The sequence below is a fragment of the Eublepharis macularius genome, chromosome 12, assembly GCF_028583425.1.
Source record: "Eublepharis macularius isolate TG4126 chromosome 12, MPM_Emac_v1.0, whole genome shotgun sequence".
NCBI classification, from domain to species: domain Eukaryota; kingdom Metazoa; phylum Chordata; class Lepidosauria; order Squamata; family Eublepharidae; genus Eublepharis; species Eublepharis macularius.
The window spans coordinates 25,242,029-25,260,708 of NC_072801.1; the positions used below are offsets into that span (position 1 = coordinate 25,242,029).

The window sequence follows — 18,680 nt, forward strand, 5'->3', positions numbered from 1 at the left end:
AATAAAGAAGCAGTTAATTATCTTATTAATAGAGGTTATATAAGAGAATCAGCTAATTGTAATTTATGTAGGGGTGTGCCTCAGCAAAAAAAATTGACGGGCCCCTAGTCTCTGAAGGGCCCCCAGGCATCGGCCTAATCAGCCTTATGAATAATATGGCCTTGCTCCTGGCCCAGGCCTCTTCCTGCATAACCTGAGCCTGAGTGGCAGAGGGAGCTGCAGCTGAAACGGAACCTCCATTTTCAGAAGCAGTTGTGGTGGGGGACGATAATGAGGAGGTGCTTCGGCCCTCTTCGGCCTGCGCTGCCAGCTGGTCACAGCAGGAAATGAAATGTTCAGTTTCAAGGACACTCCAGTGAAATTGATGGGCAGCTTATTTGGGAAAGACAAAAGAAAATATGCCCCCCCATTAACTTGTGGAACAGACCGCCACAGGACGTTGTGATGATTGCTGAGAGGGTTTTGAAAGGGAGTTAGACATATTCATGGAGGACGGGTCCATCAGTGGCTATCAGCAATAAGGAATCTCTCTGTTTAGATCTATTGTATCGCTGAATGCTGGACCGCTCTTGCCCTAATTCCTTGAATTTTTTGCCTTTCTTGCCTGGCCAGGAAAGGCCGCCCCATTGTCTCTCGTTCTCTCTCTCTGTCCCCCGGGTAATTCTTCCTACATTTCCTTCCCACTTTGCTTCCTTGAACTTCTCTACTGACCTTCTTTCTCCAGTGCCTGTGGCCACAGAAGAAACAACACAGCATACCATTTGCTGCTGAAAGAAACTGTACAATCCAGTTTCGCTGTGGGCTGTTTTCCCCTCTCCCCTCATTTTACGAGGTCTGATTCTTGCATCGCATCTGCTTGGCCTGTGCAGAAATCAGTGTCGTCTTGGAACAGGACATGCTGTGCCTTTTTTCTTCAATGAGGTCTAGAGGCAGAGTAAGTTGTCAGAGCAGGAATCGAATTTGAGGCCTATATCTTGCGAGGCCAACCTCTCTCGCACATTTTAACCTGCCTTGCTCATTGGTTTCAAGCCACAGTCAGTGTTTGGGTACACCCACTGTCTGCAGTGTGGTCGAAAGCTTAATTCTTGAGCCATGCGAAAAGAAATGGAGGGACACATAAGGTTGAGGATTCCCCCCATGCATATTTGTTTAACAACAACCAAGGTTAGGGCTTATGGTTGAAGGATGCCAGTGAGTTCCAAGGGTCTTGCATCTATTCAGTTCTAAGGGTCTGTCTGGCTCACCCTTCTGCTGCTATGATGCACCCATCTCTCTCAACAGGAGGACCTTAACAGGTATAGCTTTTTTCCAGCCTGCAGAGGCCATGCTTTTGGAAACTGGCCAGAGGCAGGTGCAGTCCCTCGCTTGCATCCGTCCCTGAGCGCTTTATTGCCTCGAGCTGGGATGTTGGCCAGACAGGATCCTTCCTGTATCGGGAAGGAACTACTGCCAGTTTTTTTCTGAGGTTCAAAGTCCAGTGAGGACATGTTAAATGCTGGAGATAGTTTTTGTGGACAGGAGAGCCTAGCACTTTGCAGTAAAATAAAACTCAACCCGGTTCAAAGATCAAGGGTTCTAGACCTTGCATTCTACAACCTAAGATACTCGTTCCTGGCTATTACCTCCCAACAGGCCTGGCTTGCTCCATCGTGGCTGCTACTAGAAAGTAAATCCATCTGAAAAAATATTTCAGAAGTTATAGCTGCCTAATTGTTGTGGTGGAAGGAAAGGTGGCATGATATAGCCTGATCTGGTCAGATCTTGGAAGCCAAGCAGGGTCAGAACTAGGATAGAAGACCACTGAGGAAGACTTTGTAGAGGAAGGCAACGGCAAGCCACCTCTGTTTCTTGTGCCTTGAAAGCCCCTTGCTGTGGGTCACCATCATTCAGTTGTGTCTTTATGGCACTTTACCCACAGTTGTTGTGGTGACACCATATTGTGGGGAGCATCAAAAAAACTTTTACCCTTTGGAATTCTTTGGATCATTGACTCCAGTTCCAACTGAACTTCATTTCAGGATTTGAGACCTGCTCCTGTGCCTTTTAAAATCAACATCTCGATTTGCAGAAGCCAGCAATTCATACTTTTCACAGTGCTGAGATGAGCATTCTTACTTGCATGGTGCCTGAGGAGCGTGTACAGGAGCAGGGTGCAATAAAACATTGGCAACCCTGATGCTAAGTTGACCCTCTTGCGTCTACAACTGTCTGGCATTTGAACAGTCTCTTTTTCTGCTTGTAAATGTACTATCAGAATCCAGAGATTCATTGTATGTGGTAATGTCTGCCAATAAGGTCGCCATCTTTCTTTTCTGACCCTGCTCCTATGCTCTTAAAGCTCCTGAACCACATTTACTTTATTCTCAATAAAATAGTCCATAAAGCCGAACAGCTTGTTAGATCTTTGTGACCTGTTCACTTAGTCCAAACCGCATTACAAATACCAATACAATTCAAGAGCCTCAAAAAATACACAGAATAAATGAATAATTCAATTGTTTTAAAATACCCTCACATAAAAAATAATCATATCTGTACAATAAAAATATTAAAATCAAAGTCTGCCCAATCCAGTCAATCAAGTTGGCTTCACAACTTGATTGCTTCTAGTTTTAGTGCCCTTGAAGTAAATTTTAGTACTATTTTTGAAGTCCTGTTGTCATTTCTGGAGAGAAAAACTCATACAAATAGAGCGAGGAAAACTTTGACTTAACAAAATGGCAAGATTGCCAATAAGTTGTGTTTGCAAACACACAAGCGCACACTTGCCTAATGAGGTTCTACTTTGTGCATCTGATGAAGTGGGCTCTAGTCTATGCAAGATTTGCTAACTTCATTTATACCCTGCCTTTCTGTCCAGTGGGAATCCAAAGTGGCTTATATTGTTCTCTTGTCCATTTTATCCTGACAACAACCCTGTGAGGTGGGATAAATTGAGAGTGTCTGGCCAAAAGTCACCCAGAAAGTTTCCATGCCAGAGTGGGGATTTGAACCTGGGTCTCCCAGATCCTAGTTTGACACTCTGCACCACACTGGCTCTCAGTCTCCATACTAGGAAAAATGTTGACAGAGTATGTTTTCTGTGTGTTAGGAGCTGGTCAAGCCATAGAGGTGGGCAGTCCTGACTGGAAAAGGAGAAAAGAAAAAGAAAGCTCACCACAGCTTTTGAGGCTTCCTTTAAAACGATTGGTTTCCCGATTCTTGGGGAAGCAGAACTTAAAGGGGTGGTTTATTTGTGGCTCCCTCACATCTCTCTGTTGCCCAACAGGGAAGACTTGGGAGAACGCACGTTTTGAAATTCAGCAGCGCTGAGTCATACCCTGAAAATCTGAATGGAAAATGCCTCTTTGCTCCTGTCCAGATCTTTCCAGTCCATGGTCCCCCTCACCCCTGTGAACAATCGTCTGCTTTTGTACTATCTGGGATTAAGCCCCTGGAGAGGAGGTCGGTCCGCATTAAAGCTGGCCTCTTTCTTAAACCTTTTGGTTGTTCTGGGCTTATTGTGGTTCTCAGGCGTAAGCAGAACCTGTATCGCAGAGGTGGCTTGCTGGTAGCTGCAGCAGGATTTCTACTGTATTTCTTGGTTGAAATTTGAAGGGAATCCTGCTGAAGCTAAGCAGGGCTGGCTTTGGTCAGTGACCGGATGGAGACCGCCCCCGCCCCCCAGTGTACTCTGCCTTGATTTTCCAGATAGAAGAAAAGTGCAATACAAATATAATAAATAATTTTACAAAAATCTTCATGTTTCACATTTGTGAAACTCTGCCACAGGACATAGTGCTGGTCACTAGCTTGCATGCTGGGTCATAGTGCTTATGACCTGTATATTACATAATTGTGTTGTGCTAAGTTTGTTTTTGCACTTTATAAGGGACGTGCAATAATATAATTAATAGGCACTTTAGCACTAGCACTTTATATTTATATTTTAAGGTCTGTAATAGTGTAGGGCTCGTATGAATTATTACTCCAACTGTGGGTCTGAGTTCTTATAAGGTTATTGTTGTGTATTAAGAAGCTCCACTGTGGGCTTAAGTTGTTGTGGATTACGATTAACTATCATATATTTGTACCTTGATTGATATATTAATTCTTATTAGTAAGTCGACACGGGATTTTCTCTGCTTTTGTATGTTTTTTACTGTGGCCATTTCCACGCTACTCACCTTTTTCCGGAACAGGGCACAACATCACGAAAAAAACACAGAAGATAGCGTCTTCTGGCGTGAGTTTTGCGCGACCTCGCACAAAACTCTCGCGAGAAGACGCTATCTTCCGTGTTTTTTTCATGATGTTGCACCCTGTTCCGGAATAAGGTGAGTAGTGTGGAAACAGCCTGCGTTACTCTCTGTATTGTGATATTGCATACTGGGTCAGGCAAGGATCGCTTCATCGATCTCTGTTAGCTATGATGGCTTAGTGGAACCTCCATGTTCCGAGGCTGTAACCTTCTGGACACCAGTTGCCACAAAGGAAAGGAGAGACGTCCTGCCCTCCTATAAGAAGAACAAGATGGACTTTTGGTCTGAACCAGCTAGGCTTTTCTTATAATACAAATAAACAGTATAGTGACACCTTGAAGATTATTGGAATTCACTTCCAGCATACACTTTTGTGGACTAAATCCTATTTCTTCAGGTGCGATGAGTGGATCTTTGCTAACTATGCTGTAGTTTCGCATTAAGTTCGAGGGTCAGTATGGTGTAGTGGCTAGAGTGATGGAATAGGTTCTAGGAGATCTCGGTGTAAGTTCCCTGCTCTGCCATGGAGGCTCAATGGGTGACCTTGGGACAGTCACACATACTCAGCCTAGTCTACCACACAAGGTTGTTCTGAGAATAAAAATGGAGGAGAGGAGAATGACATGAGCTGCTTTGAGTCCCCATTGGGGAGACAGGAAGGGTATAAATGAAGGAAATAAAATATTTGGCCCTGCAGTTTGTGGGAATGCCTGCCCCCCGCCTTCACCCAGCTGGGATCCAGAGCAGAGCAGGTGGCAATGCCCATCACCTACCTTCACCCAGCCGGAATCAGGAGCAAGCAAAATTACAGACAAAACCAGGGCTGTGAAGTGAAAACTCAATGAATACACATTAAGAACACTCAAATTATCAAAAATATAGTTATAATGTGTATATACAAAATAATCCAAGTGCTAAAGTAATCAAGATGTGAGTATTACAACAACCATCCCAGTAAATACATCACAAAAGTGCTCACTGGCACAAAAGTGACCACCAAGGTGGTCCCTATTTTTGTTTTCGGAATCAGGAGCAAAGCAGGTGGCAATGCCCGCCCCCAGCCTTCACCCAGCTGGGATCAGATGCAGAGCAGGTGGCAATGCCCGCTTTCCCTTCACCCAGCTGGGATCAGGTGGCAATGTCTGTCCTCTGACTTCACCCAACTGGGGTCGGGCACAGAGCAGATGGCAATGCCCACCGACCCTTTACCCAGCTGGGATTAGGCGCAGGGCAGGGGGCCATACTCGCCCTCCACCTTCACCCAGCTGGGATCAGGAGCAGAGTAGGTGGCAATGCCTGCCTCCTGCCATCACACTGCTCGGATCAGGAGTGGAGCAGGTGGAAACGCCCATCTCCTCTTCACCCAGTTCGGATCAGCAGCAAAGCAGTTGGGAATGCCCGCTCCCCCCTTCACCTGGCCAAGATCAGGAGCGGAGTAGGTGGCAATGCCCGCCCCTACCTTCACCCAGCTAGAATGGCGTAGAGCAGGTGGCAATGCTTGCCCCCCACCTTCACCCAGCTGGTATCAGGAGTAGAGCAGGTGGCAATGCCCAGTCCCCCTTCACCCAGCTTGGATCAGGAGCAAAGCAGGTGGCAATGCCCACCTCCCCATTCACCTGGCCAGGATCAGGCACAGAGGAGGTGGCCATGCCTGCCCCCGTGCCTGCCTTCATCCGGCTGGGATCAGTTTTGGAGGAGGAGGGAATGCCTGCTTGCCTGCCCTCCCCTTTCTAGAGCCCGTTGTATTTTCCCCCACAATGGGCTTTGTTGCTTGTTTAAAATATTTATATGCCACTTTTCTGTCTGTTCTGGAGAAAGTTGTCATATAAATGATGTAAATAAATACACCAGGGCATAGAATACGTTTGATTGTGGGGTTAACAGCAGGATCTCTTTATTAGGAATAAGACTAACCTACCTCACAGGATTGTTGTGAGGATAAAATAGAAGAAAGGAGAATGATGTACGCTGCTTTGAGTTTAGAACATGTTTGATGTTGTTGTGAGGATAAAAGGGAGAAAGGGAGAATGGCGTGAACTGCTTTGGGCCCCTATTGGGGGCTATAAATGTAGTACATAAATAAGATAAATGGGGGAGCTTCTTGGGGGGGGGCGGAAATTGAGGATTAGAATAAAGCACAGGAAACTTAATGTGAAATGGTCCAATTGGAGGAGATTTTTTACTAAACCTTTCCTTTTGTTTTTGTACTTCAGCAATTTCTCTGCTCTACGCAAAGAAAATGTCTTTGAAAACAACCAATTGGTAAGATTTTCAGGTTTGTTGTTCCAGTTTTTCTGCCCCCAAAGGGTATCTCCCTCCGTCCTATCGCTGCATGCTCCTTTGGCCTGGATAGATGAAATCAAAATGATTAGCCCTTACATATAAATGAGGAACTGCATAAAACCACTGTGCTTTACTCCCCTTAACGCATTCTGCAAACATCTGATTAATTGGCTGTACCAGCAGCATTGGATTTTGTCACGTACTTATTTCATGGCATTTGGGGGCCTTGTTTTAGACTAGCTGTTGAAACCTCTGAACTGAAACAAAAACGATAGCTCACCTGACACTGACATTAAACACAGTAGGTGTGCCTTCAAAAGTCCCCTTTCTGGCCAGGGCTGAGCTCTGAAAAACTGGTTCTGCAAGTTTTCAAGCCTGGTCAATTAGAATAGAGAAAAGCTGGTGGTGTGGAGGCGTTTTGGTTAATACCCCTGCTGTCACCCACATACAGGGCTTTTTTTCTAGGAAAAGAGGCGGTGGAACTCAAGACTGCACAATGACGTCACTTTGGGTCAGCTGGAACAAGGGGGAGTTTTTAAAAGTTTAAATTGCCCTTGGTGAAAATGGTCTCATGGCCGGTGGCCCCGCCCCCTGATCTCCAGACACAGGGGAGTTTAGATTGCTTGGCGGCGCGGAGGGCAATCTCAACTCCCCTCTGTCTGGAGATCAGGGGGCGGGGCCACCGGCCATGAGACCATTTTTAAGAGGTGCTGGAACTCCGTTCCCCCGCGTTCCTGCTGAAAAAAAGCCCTGCCCACATATGTACATACACTAGCAGAACAGTTTGTCAACTAAATTTTTTAAAAGTGAAGGAAAGATGAATAAATTTGTGTAGCACAAAAGGCAGGCAACCTTCTCCTCAATATTTGAAGGAGCAGGAGTGTGGAATCCAGTGTTTTAACTTGCTGGAACATACATTTGCAACAGAAGTTGTCAAGGCAAGTTCACGTTGTGGGTGAAAAACTCTCTGCAGCTTCTTTTAATTCTCATTGGGGGTTTTTTCCAGATTTTTGTTCTCCTAGTCCTGTGACATTGCTTATTAGATGTCCCATCCTATTGACCGTGCAAGTTTATACTGTGTAATCTGCTTTGAGTCTTGGTGAGAATGGTGAACTATAAATAACCCCAAATAAAATAAAAATAAATAAAATTGTTATTCGGAAAGTGCATCTTGCAGTTTGGGCTGTGTGCACGGACTTCTGCATTGCTAAATATTTGAGCATGACATTTTGGGGTGGAAACAAGGCTGCAGATGTTTCCCAAAAGTTCAGACCACCCATCAGTCCTGTGCCGACTCCAAAATCCGAGCGTGGGATGAATGCTTGTAGAATGGAATGTGCCCTTCCTTCCTTCCTTAAAAGATAGGGTGCAGATTGCTCTTACTGTACAACTGAGATCCATTTTGGTTTCTCGGCTGCTGGAAGTTAAATCTCCAGCTTGCTAACTTCAAAGATCTTTTGGATACTAACGGGCTGAATCAGCTTCCGTGTATCCTATTGGTGCAGGAGACACCATGCTTTTTGAATCAGAGAGTCCTGCCCATACATTCAGTTTGCATCTCAGCCCTTTTCCTGTGAAGCCTCGCCATTTCTTTTCAGTATCAGGGCTTAAACCTGGAAGAGCTGAAAGGGTCCTCGCCCGCAGTCAGATCTCCTTTCCTTCCTCATTGTGTAGGGGAAGAGAAAGAGAACCTAAATTCAGGATTGGTCAATGTGGCAAGGTGTCTGCTTCTCATGCAGAAGGTCCCATAGTCAGTCCCTGGAGCCAGCATGGTAGAGGAGGTAGAGAGCATTGCTCTAGGACTGGGAGGAGCTGAGTTCAAATCCTCACTCTGCCATGGAAGCTTGCTGGGAGACCTTGGGCCAGTCATTGTCTCCCACTCTGACCTACCTCACAGGGTTGTTGCTGTGCGGGTAAAATGGAGGAGAGGAGAATAATGTTGTAAACCACTGTGGGGAGAAAAGTGGGGTACAAATATCCAAAACAGTTCGGTTTATGACATTATTTCCCATTACAATGAAATAATTCCCATTGAGCAATCTCTATTAGTTTAGCTTCTGAGAATCGGAAGAATCAGCCAGAGTGCTGGACCAGAGTGCGTGAGTCAGTGGTCTGGGTAGGGCAGTTTTCTATGCTCAAGGGATCCAGGTTGGCTGCATTTATTTATTTATTTATACCCTGTTTTTTCTCTTTAATGAGGACCCAAAGCAGCTTACATCATTCCTCCATTTGATCCTCACAACAATCCTGTGAAGTAGATTAGGCTGAGAGTGTGTGACTGGCCCAAGGTCACCCAGCGAACTTCCATGGCCGAGTGGGGAATCGAACCCAGGTCTCCCACATCCTAGTCTGACACTCTAACTACTACATCACGCTGGGTCTCGAGTTATCTTTCATTTAATAATAAAAATTAATGATGTTGTCATAAAGAATTGAATGATTTGGACAAAAGATTGCTCAGATTCCAGAAAAAACACACACACACACCCCACACTCCTGTCTTTGTCTCCCATTGGCTTACCCCTTCAGTTTTTATTCCACCCTCCCTCTAAGGGACTTGGAGAGGCGTACCTGATTCTCCCCTCCCTCCACCAAGTCCCCCCCCACAACAACTCTGTGAGGCAGGCTATTGAGAGCAGCAGATTGACCAGCCCAAGGATGCCTGGTAGAGGGTGGGATTCGAATTGGGGCCTCTCCAGTCTAACCACTACCCCAACAGCTAATGTGCTGGATACTTTCTGCACTAGCTGCTTCCCGCCCCGCCTGCCAAGATGATTGAACAACCTTTGTGTGTGTGTGTGTGTGTGTGTGTGTGTGTATGCGGTGGACCTTGCTCCTTCTCCCACTGTTTTTTCTTCCACCATTGTTCAAATGTAGCAGCTGTCCCAGTGCTCCAATCCCCTCAAGAGTCTTTTAAATCCTTCTGGAGGAAAAATGCTGTTCTGGTCTGCAGCTTGCCTTATAAGGCCTTAAAAAGTGTGGAGACATTTGCTGTCTAACAGCCAAAAGACAGAAGGAAAAAAAACACAACCCTTTTGGGCCAGCATACTTGAAATCCCCTCTTTTTTGGTTGCGTAAAAATGTAATTTATTCAAGATGGTGGGGAGGGCTGGACCCAGCTGAGCTGCTTTGGACGGAAGACTTGAGAAGAATGTCTAGGGCTGCCACCATCTGTTTGTAGAGTGTTGCAGCATTTTGAGGGGCCTTGGAAAGGGCTTGAGAAAGCCATCCTGGGACTTCTTTTTGGAGAGCTTGGAGAGTGGCTGTCAGTCCATGGAGGCAATCTTAGACACCTTATTTGTTTTACTTATTTTGCCGACAAGTTGCAGCCAATTTGTGGCAAGCTGACCCCACAGGGTATTCAAGGCAAGAGAGGTTCAAATGAGATTTGCCATTGCCTGCCTCTGCCAAGCAACTCTGGACTTCCTTGGTAGTCCCGTCCAAGTACTAACCAGGGCTATCCCTGCTTAGCTTCTGAGATCTGACCTGATTGGGCTAGCCTGGGCTCTACAGTAGTTCAATTCATTATGTCCTGAATATTCAGGGAAAGACCTTTAGCTCAGTGGTAGTTTTTAATTTTTCAAGTTTCATTTATACCCCACTTTTCTCCCCAGGGAGGACACAAAGTGGCTTACATCAATAACAACAACATTCGATTTATATACTGCCCTTAACATCAACTCAAAGCAGTTTACAAAGTATATTATTCTCCTCACGACAATCACCCAATGTGGTGAGTGGTGCTGAGAGAGCTCCGGAGAGCTGTGACTGACCCAAGGTCACCCAGCTGGCTTCAAGTGGAGGAGTGGGGAATCAAATGCAGTTCTCCAGATTAGAGTCCTGCCGCTCTTAACCACTACATAATTCTCACCATATCCAGTTTATCTTCACAAAGACCTTGTGAGGTAGGTTAGGCTAAGAGATGTGACTGGCTCAAGGTCACCCAGCAAACTTCCATGGCAGAGTGGGGATTTGAACCTAGGTCTCTCAGATCCTAGTTGGAAACTCTAGCCACCGTACTACACTAGCTCTCCACAAGACCATCTTGTTCATTTGTTACCTGTGATAGAGAGGTGGAGAAACTGCCTTAACCATGGTTTGCTTGGAACACATAATAAGCTATAAAAATCATGGTTTGTAAGTTCATATCGAGTTGCGGTTTCACAAGCTACTTTACAGTAACTTAAGTACAGTTTGGGGCACTCTGAAAATAGCTGCTGTAGCATAGTGGTTAAGTGGTTGGGCTGTGAATCAGCACTCTGCGGATTTAACTCCCAGTACTGCCATGAGCTCTGGAGGTGGCCTTAGGGAAGCTGCTCCTCTCAGCTCCGGCTCCCCAGCTGTACTCCTGGGATAATAACAACATTGACTTTGTTCACCACTCTGAGTGGGGCAGTAATCTATCTAGAAGAGTGGTATATAAGCACAATTATTTTTATTAACTATAAGTAAGGAAGACGAGTCCCTGACCTGGATGGCCCAGTCTCCTCAGATCTCAGAAGCTAAGCAAGGTTGGCCTTGGTTAGTACTTGAATGAGAGACCACTAAGGAAGTCAAGGGTCACTAGGCAGGCCATGGCAAATCAACTCTGTTTGCCTCTTGCCTTGAAAATCTTACAGGGTTGCTATAAGTCAGCTGCAACTTGATGGCACTTTACACCCAAAGAAAACTATCCAGGATTATATGTTATGTTAGTACATGGCAGGGTTTTTGAATCAGAACATTCGGTGTGATTGTTAATTTCTGTGTGTTGTTGAGTTTCGGAAGAAAATGGGGACCGTTACATGGAAGGAAAAGGATATCGTTCCTCTCTTTCTCATGACTTGAGTTCACAACATGACTTCTTGTTTCCTCCATTTGTATTCTTTAGGCTTTCCAAGTAGCTGAGAAGGAGCTGGGGATCCCAGCCTTGCTAGATGCGGAGGACATGGTGGCCTTGAAGGTGCCGGACAGACTGAGCATACTCACCTATGTCTCACAGTATTACAACTATTTCCATGGCCGGTCTCCAAGTGAGTGCACCTTGTTCCACCCCCTCCTCTTTTTTCTTAAAAAGAGATTTTGCACCCACTTCAGCATGAACCCAAATATCTGCAAGAGACTGGGACAGATACATGAAAGCTGCATTAACAAATGATTGCGTTAGCAGCGTTGGCTCAGAATAGAGCCTCCAGGGTCAGAAGCAGTATATCTCTAAATGTCAAGCATCATCGTATGCTCTTTGGGGAGTTTCCCAAACTCTACCCTTGCTTCTCCCTACCCCCATTTTAGGGGCTTTGGCGAGGCGAGGCTTTCCCTAAAAATATTTTTGAAAAATTATTGTCGTTTGTCAGCGTATACAGGGCTTTATGGACTAACAGGCACATGTAACTCATCCCTGCCCTCAAAGATTCTCAGATTCCAGCCGCATGGTTCCAGCTTATCATAAGGCCTAGAAACATGGTGCTTCCAACTAAAACATGAGCCTGTGGTCTTAATATCGTCATAATATGATCATAGTGATAAAAGAAACAGTGTGAAAGAGAGAGAGGCCTTTTCTAATTAATCAGTGCCAAAGCTTGAGTCAGTTGCTTCTCCCTTGCAGTTGACATTGTAAGCATACAAAGAGCCCTCTGTTCTTCCCCAAGGGGTGACATCTCTTTCCCCCTTTCCCCACTATTTCCCTCCTGTGTTCTGTGCCCCATCTCTTGGAATCCTTCACCAGACGCCGAAACAAAAGCCTCTGGCCAGCATTTCCACCAAGGAGTTTGGGATCCCTGCCAGTTGGGTCTCTTCTCTCCTTTTCCCAAGGGAATATTGTGAAAAAGAGCCCTCCGATCTGAATGCTCTCCTGTGTCCTCCGTATGGTTTTGACCAACTTGAGAACTCCAGGCTGGGCATCTGTTTCCAGGGCCACAGCCTGCGAGGAATGTGCCCTTTGGATGGGGGGTATGGTGACCTCTTGGCTTTGAGGCCCTATTGGAAGACGGTTGCATTCAGGCGTTTGCAAGCTTCCAGCCAGGAAACAGTTGATATTTATGGAGGCTGCCTGCTGATATAATGGCCACCCCTTGTCCTGGCTTAAAGAAGGAGGTTTTTTAAAGGCTGTTAGTATTGCTCAGCTCTCACACTGCCAAGCCCAGCATCATTCGGCATGTGCTAGCTGCATTTTCTTTAATTGTTGTTTCTTCTCTTTTTTTGTGCTGTTATCTCTGTGCTGTCAGAGTTTCTTTTGTCTCATTCCCACCCTTTAGGTCAAACTGTTCATATCTTAAGATAATGCTTTCAGAAGCTGGTGTAGCACCATGGGAAAAAGAAAGGGGCTCTGATCTGGGAAGCCCCCTGTTCCAATCTTACCTCTGCCACAGTTGACCTGACGCAAGCCTGTCTCAGTTCTCTGGTTTACCATATAATACCAACCTACCCTACAGGGCTTTTTTAAGGAGCACAGAGAGGTCTCATGAACACTGAAAGGATTGTAGGTATTCTAAACAATAAATTGTGCCTGGCAAAGGCTGAAGGAGCAGGGATGCAGGGGGGGCTTCTGGGGTACTGATCAGCAGCTACTTTTCAACCAGGGACTTATTCTGAACTGAGCCAAAGGTCAGCAGTATGGGCTTGGTCTCACTGAGCCCTGCTGCTTAACAGGACAGATAAGACAGGACAGTTAACATTACAAAATCCTCTTGGCTACCTTGAGGACTTTTAAACAGACACGCGCTGAGAGTTCCAGGCTCGCAAAATTGCCAAGCCCAATTTGGATGAAGGCGACGGCACGTTGTTCTCCTCTCCTCCATTTTATCCTCACAACCACCCTGTGAGGGATGTTAAGCTGAGAGCATGCAACTGGCCCAAAGTCACCCAGTGAGCTTTTGTGGCAGAGTGAGAATTTGAACTCGGGCCTCCTAGATTCTAGTCCAACATGCTGACCCCTGCACTGTGCAAGTGTGCTGGGGAAGGGGGAAGAGAAGGGGCAGTATCGACACTGAGTGGTGTGGGAATGCTTCTGTTAAGGTTGCCAGTCTCCAGCTGGGGTCTGGAGATCTCCTGAAATACAGCTGATCTCCAGACAACAAAGATCAGTTCCCCTGGAGAAAATGGCTGCTTTGGAGGGTGGACTCTATGGCATTAACCCCCACGGAGATCCCTCCCCAGACTCCATCCTCAAATCACCAGGAATTTCCCATCCTAGAGTTGGCAACCCTAGCTCCCATTTTGCCACTGTTCTTTGTACAAGGGTGTACAATTTCATATTTTGCAGTCTTAAACTTGGGAACCTGCTTGTTTCTGTGGTATTTTCCTCAAACTTTTGTAACTTTTAAACTATGGTACTTGTCATCTTAAGAGAGATATAAGCTCCTCCCCCCAGTTGTTTTCCTGAATATTTTTGTGTTCCTTTGTTGCTAGTTGGAGGGATGTCTGGAATCAAACGCCCCTCATCCAACCTCACTGACGAGCCGATGGAGAAGAAGGCTGTTTCTGAACCAGCCGTGCTGGCTCCAGCCAAGCCCTCTCGGATACACGTGCCTTCTGAACCCAAGACAAGCCCGGCTCTACAGACACGAAATCTGGTGAAGGAGAACCCTCCGGCAACTGGGGTATGCAACCACCATTTTCTCTGGCAGGAGCTGGAGGATAGCGTTGAATGAAGTGCCCCTTAGTTAAGAGTGGCAGGACTCTAATCTGGAGAACCGGCTTTGATTCCCCACTCCTCCACTTGATGCCGGCTGGGTGACCTTGGGTCAGTCACAGCTCTCAGAGCTCTCTCAGCCCCACCCAACTCACAGGGTGATTTTTGTGGGGATAATAATAATTTACTTTGTAAACCAGTCTGAGCGGGCATTAAGTTGTCCTGAAGGGCAGTATATAAATCGAATATTGTTGTTGTTATGGGGCATGCTATTATGTACCTGCATGTCTGATAATTGCACTTAAAAAACAACAGCAGGGAGCACCATTCAGGGAACTTCCAGCAACTTTTCTAAGAACAGGCAGTTCTGATCTTGACCTTATCTAGAATGACCTGAATGAACCTTGCAGGACTCTGTTGCATTTTATTTTGCTGTGTCCCCCATCCAGAGACGGATTTTGGCGGAGAACAGCAACACGCGCAGCAGCGACTGTGCCGTCTGCGGCACCCACGTGCATCTGGTACAGCGTCACTTGGTGGACGGGAAACTCTATCACAGAAACTGCTTTAGGTACAGTTCCCTGGATGGGGTCTTGATTAGGCATGGGCTTTGCCAGCGATCTGACCTGTCTCTCTCTTCTCTGCTTGGCGTCTATCAGTGTTTGATAGATTCTGCCTTGAGCTGCAATGGGTGGGATTTGGTGTCTTGCCATGACCTTCTAAAACTGTTGTTTCCCCTTAGGTGCAAGCAGTGCTCCAACACGCTAACCTCTGGTGCCTACAAAGTTGGGGCCGAGCCAGGCACACTTACCTGCACCAGACATGATGAGCCAAACCATCTACAGGCTTTCGTACCTGCACGGGTCGTCGGTGGAGAGAATAAACCTACCAGTACCACTTCGGCTTCTGGGATCTATTTGAAAGGACTGGAATCCAAGAAGCCAGCACTGGAACCCCTGAAGACAAGCCAGGAGCTCAGAAACAGCAACTTCACCAAGCCAGCACCTTGGGAACCTTCATATCTGGGAACAAATAAATCCATCTCTGTTTCTACCAGCCCTAGTTCGCGCCAGTCCAACCCCATTGGGGGTAAAACTGACCGTGCTGAAGTTGCTGCTGCAATGGCCCCTTCTAATTGGACAGCGTCGTCAGCCAAAACACAGCAGGCCCGAGAAAAATTTTTCCAGTCCGGTTCAGGGACTTCTGGCCTTTCCACGGACAAAGTGGATCCCGTTAAAAATCAGGTTTCTCCTTTTAGTACTTCCAAAACAGCTGGGAAAACACCATTTCCTGGCATCAGCACACCAGGGACAAATTCAGGAAGCAGTGAGAAGGATAAAGCACGGAGCATCCTCATGCATGCATTACCTGGGCATTCAACTACCAGGCAAGGAGCCCCTGCTGGTGCTCAGCCGGGCTTGTTAGGACTCCATGGGTAAGAGTTTGTTGGGGAATATGTAGGAAGGTCTTCTTGATTTCTGTGCATCTGTCAGTTCAGTTAACTGGGCGCCTGAAATCCTGCAGCTAGAAAACACTAAAATCTGTGGCTGCAAATCCCACCAATCTGTGGTTTATGTGATCTGAGCAAACTTGTATATATCAGCTCGTTCCGCTTCGGCAACTTTTGTGAAAACTAATGGGGCAGTCATGTGGCTTGGTAGTAAGGGACTGGTATAGCATACTCGTGTGGTCTTCATCTTTTCTTGATTGATTTACTGATTTAGTTTATTTCTACTGTGCCTTTCTCCCTAATGGGGATCCAAAGCGGCCTACTTCATTCTCCTCTCCTTCATTTTACCCTCTCAACAACCCCAGGAAGTCGGTTAGGCAGAGCAAGTGACTGGCCCAAGCTCATGCAGCAAGCTTCTGTAGCAGAGTGGGGATTCAAACTCAGATCTCTCAGTTCCACAGTCTAACTGGTACGACCCACTGGCTCTTGTTTTTCCAACTTGGGCTGCTGTGGCCTGACATTTTAAAATGGGAGAACAGGCAGGGGGAAAGTAAGTGGCACAGATGGAGCCGGCCCTCGTCGCCAGTACATGCTGTAAATTTGACAGAGGAAATTCACTACCATGTAGCATTCTCTAAGACCCTTTCTCAGAGCTGGACTGATTGGCTGGTCGTTGTGTCCCAAAGCCACCCTCGCCCTCTGTGACTGAGCAGTTTTCAAAGTTGAAAAGAGAGTTGGGCGTGCGGTTATGGTTGGAACGCTCCAAGTGGCTAGATGTGAAACTTTTTGGGAATCCTTGATCTGATGAGACAGATTAACTGAGGAGAGGTCCATCAATGGCTACTAGCCATGGTGAATAAAGGGAACCTCCGTGGGCAGAAGCAGTCACCTTCTGAGTCCCAATGCTTTCAGGGGAAAGCCTTGGCCTTAGTTCCCTGTTTCATGGCCTTCCAAGGCTACTGGGTGGCTGCTGTGTGAAACAGGATGCTGGGCTCAATGGGCCGCTGGCCTGATCTGGCAGGGCCTTCTTATGTTTGAGATCTTTAGTGGGAAAAAGGGTAAAAACTGAAAAATAAACACTGCCATGTAATCATTAGAGCAGATCAACATGTCTGACCCCTTGGAGGGAAAAATACTCCCCAAATGAAGCAAAGATACCAGACTCATAGGGCAGGGCCTTTCTGATCTGGAGCCTGCATGCAAGACTGTACACCCCCTCAGAGAATTTTCTGGACCGTAGTCTTTTGAGATGTAGGCTGCTTTGACACACGTTGGGTAATGCACTTTCAATGCACTTAAGTGATTGTTTGCAACTGGATTTCAAATGTGTGTGAGAGCATCAGCAAAGCATGGCAGCAGTAGGGAACAGTGGTTTATTTTTACGAGACTCTTCCCTAATCCTGTCAGGGCAGGAGGGTCACCATGAAGGAGAGGAACAAGTTTTCCTAGTGCAGGGGGAACCGGTTCATACCACGGAGCCTGGGGAAGGCCAGGCTGTTTGATCATTGTGGCACTCACTGGGTGATCTTGGAAGAAGCCACCACCTGTGAGCCGGACTCTGGCCTGGTTGTGAGGCTCAAGCACTCTCCCGTGCTCCCTGCCCAAAATGCTTGGGGGGAGCAGTGTTAGCAATCAAAACTGCAGTCTCCAAAAGGAGCAGAAAGTTGGTTTTTATTTTTAAATGAAAAGAACACCGTTTCCGGATCAGAGTGCCAGATCCTATGCATGAGGCTTATCTCTGCTGGCTCCTTAGGCTGACAACAGATCAAACATTTATGTACCTGGTGTAAGGACTCCTGCTTAGGGGGGGATATGCCCGAGTGGCGGGGCCTCCGCTTTGCATGCAGAAGGCTTCAGGTTCAATTTGCAGCATCACCAGTTTAAAAGGGCCACGTAGCAGGTGATAGGAAGGGTGTTGCCCAGAGACCCTGGAGAGCCGCTGCCTGTCTGACTAGACGAGATTGGTCCTGATGGATTAATGATGCGGTGCAGTAGAAGGCAGCTTCAGGTGTCCAGTCTGAAAAATGGTGCACACAGCTTCTAGGTTTTTTCTGTGGCTTCAGATCTCCCCCAAACTGTGCAGCTCTTTGTGCTTTGTGAAAAGTGACCTTCCCAGGTGGGTTCTGATGGAGCACACGCAGAAGCAGAGGGCAACTCTAAACTGGGGCATGTGCAGAAGTGCAGGGGAGCGCTCGCAGGACAGCATGGATTCCACCCAAGGTATTAAGTATCTTTCTTCCATCTGTCATGGCAGATCATCACCTGCCACCTCCGGCTTTCAGCATCCAGAGGCAAAGTCCACCAACATCTTGAGACCTGTCACTGTGCCAAGCAGCTCAGAAAAACCAGGGCAAGTGCTACTGAGAACTGCGGCCCAAAATTCACCAAAGAACCAGCGCCACGCAGTGGGAACGGCCATCCAGAACTCAGCCAAAGATCAGCCCATTAGCAGACCTGCCGAAGCTAGATTCAAAGTGGATATTAAGGCCCCCAAAGGTAAGAATTCGCTATTAGCATTCATTTGAGGTGGGTAGTGTTGGTCTGCAGTAAAAGAGTAAGATTTGAGTCCAGTAGCACCTTAAAGATCAACAAGATTTTCAGGGTATAAGCTTTTAAGAATCAAAACTTCCTTCGTCAGACATTATTAGTGTTCGGTCATTTACTCCAAATTAAATCCTATACTTTTGCACCCTGTGTAAATTATGCAGCTTAATCACATTTGCATAAGCATCATTAATTTGCATAGCCAGTTCTGCTTCTATTAAACTTGAGGAAGGGCGCTAAGCCCTTTGCCTTACTGAATCCGATCTAACACCTCCATAGCAAATGGAGATAGACTGGGGTAATTCTGCATCAGATTCCACTGTTAGTCTCATATTCTGTTTTCTCTAGCAGCCCCTAGGAAGCCTCTGGAAAGCTTACAAGCAAGGCACGAAGGTAAGGTATAGTTCCTTTGAACATGGAGGTTCTATTAAAGATTGATAAACCCTAGCACCCATGAATTTGTCTAATATTAAAAACTACCCTTGACTTTGGAGATTGCACCAAGCATTCCATTCCTTCCTTCCCCACTTTTTTCCCCAGTGGGGACCCAGAG

At 46.5% G+C, this 18,680-nt stretch overlaps 1 protein-coding gene across 2 annotated transcripts in view; it reads left to right on the plus strand.

Moving 5' to 3' along the window:
* The window catches only part of MICALL2 (MICAL like 2), a 45,866-nt gene that overhangs the window by 7,658 nt on the left and 19,528 nt on the right, over nucleotides 1-18,680 (plus strand). The window contains exons 2-8 of one of the 2 annotated variants that reach the window (XM_054995252.1): nucleotides 6,455-6,503; nucleotides 11,395-11,536; nucleotides 13,911-14,101; nucleotides 14,583-14,704; nucleotides 14,876-15,568; nucleotides 17,838-18,079; nucleotides 18,476-18,520. In XM_054995252.1, the coding sequence (XP_054851227.1) occupies nucleotides 6,455-6,503; nucleotides 11,395-11,536; nucleotides 13,911-14,101; nucleotides 14,583-14,704; nucleotides 14,876-15,568; nucleotides 17,838-18,079; nucleotides 18,476-18,520 (1,484 nt within the window). The remainder of the gene's footprint in view (nucleotides 1-6,454; nucleotides 6,504-11,394; nucleotides 11,537-13,910; nucleotides 14,102-14,582; nucleotides 14,705-14,875; nucleotides 15,569-17,837; nucleotides 18,080-18,475; nucleotides 18,521-18,680) is intronic. The other variant, XM_054995253.1, reaches the window with a different exon arrangement.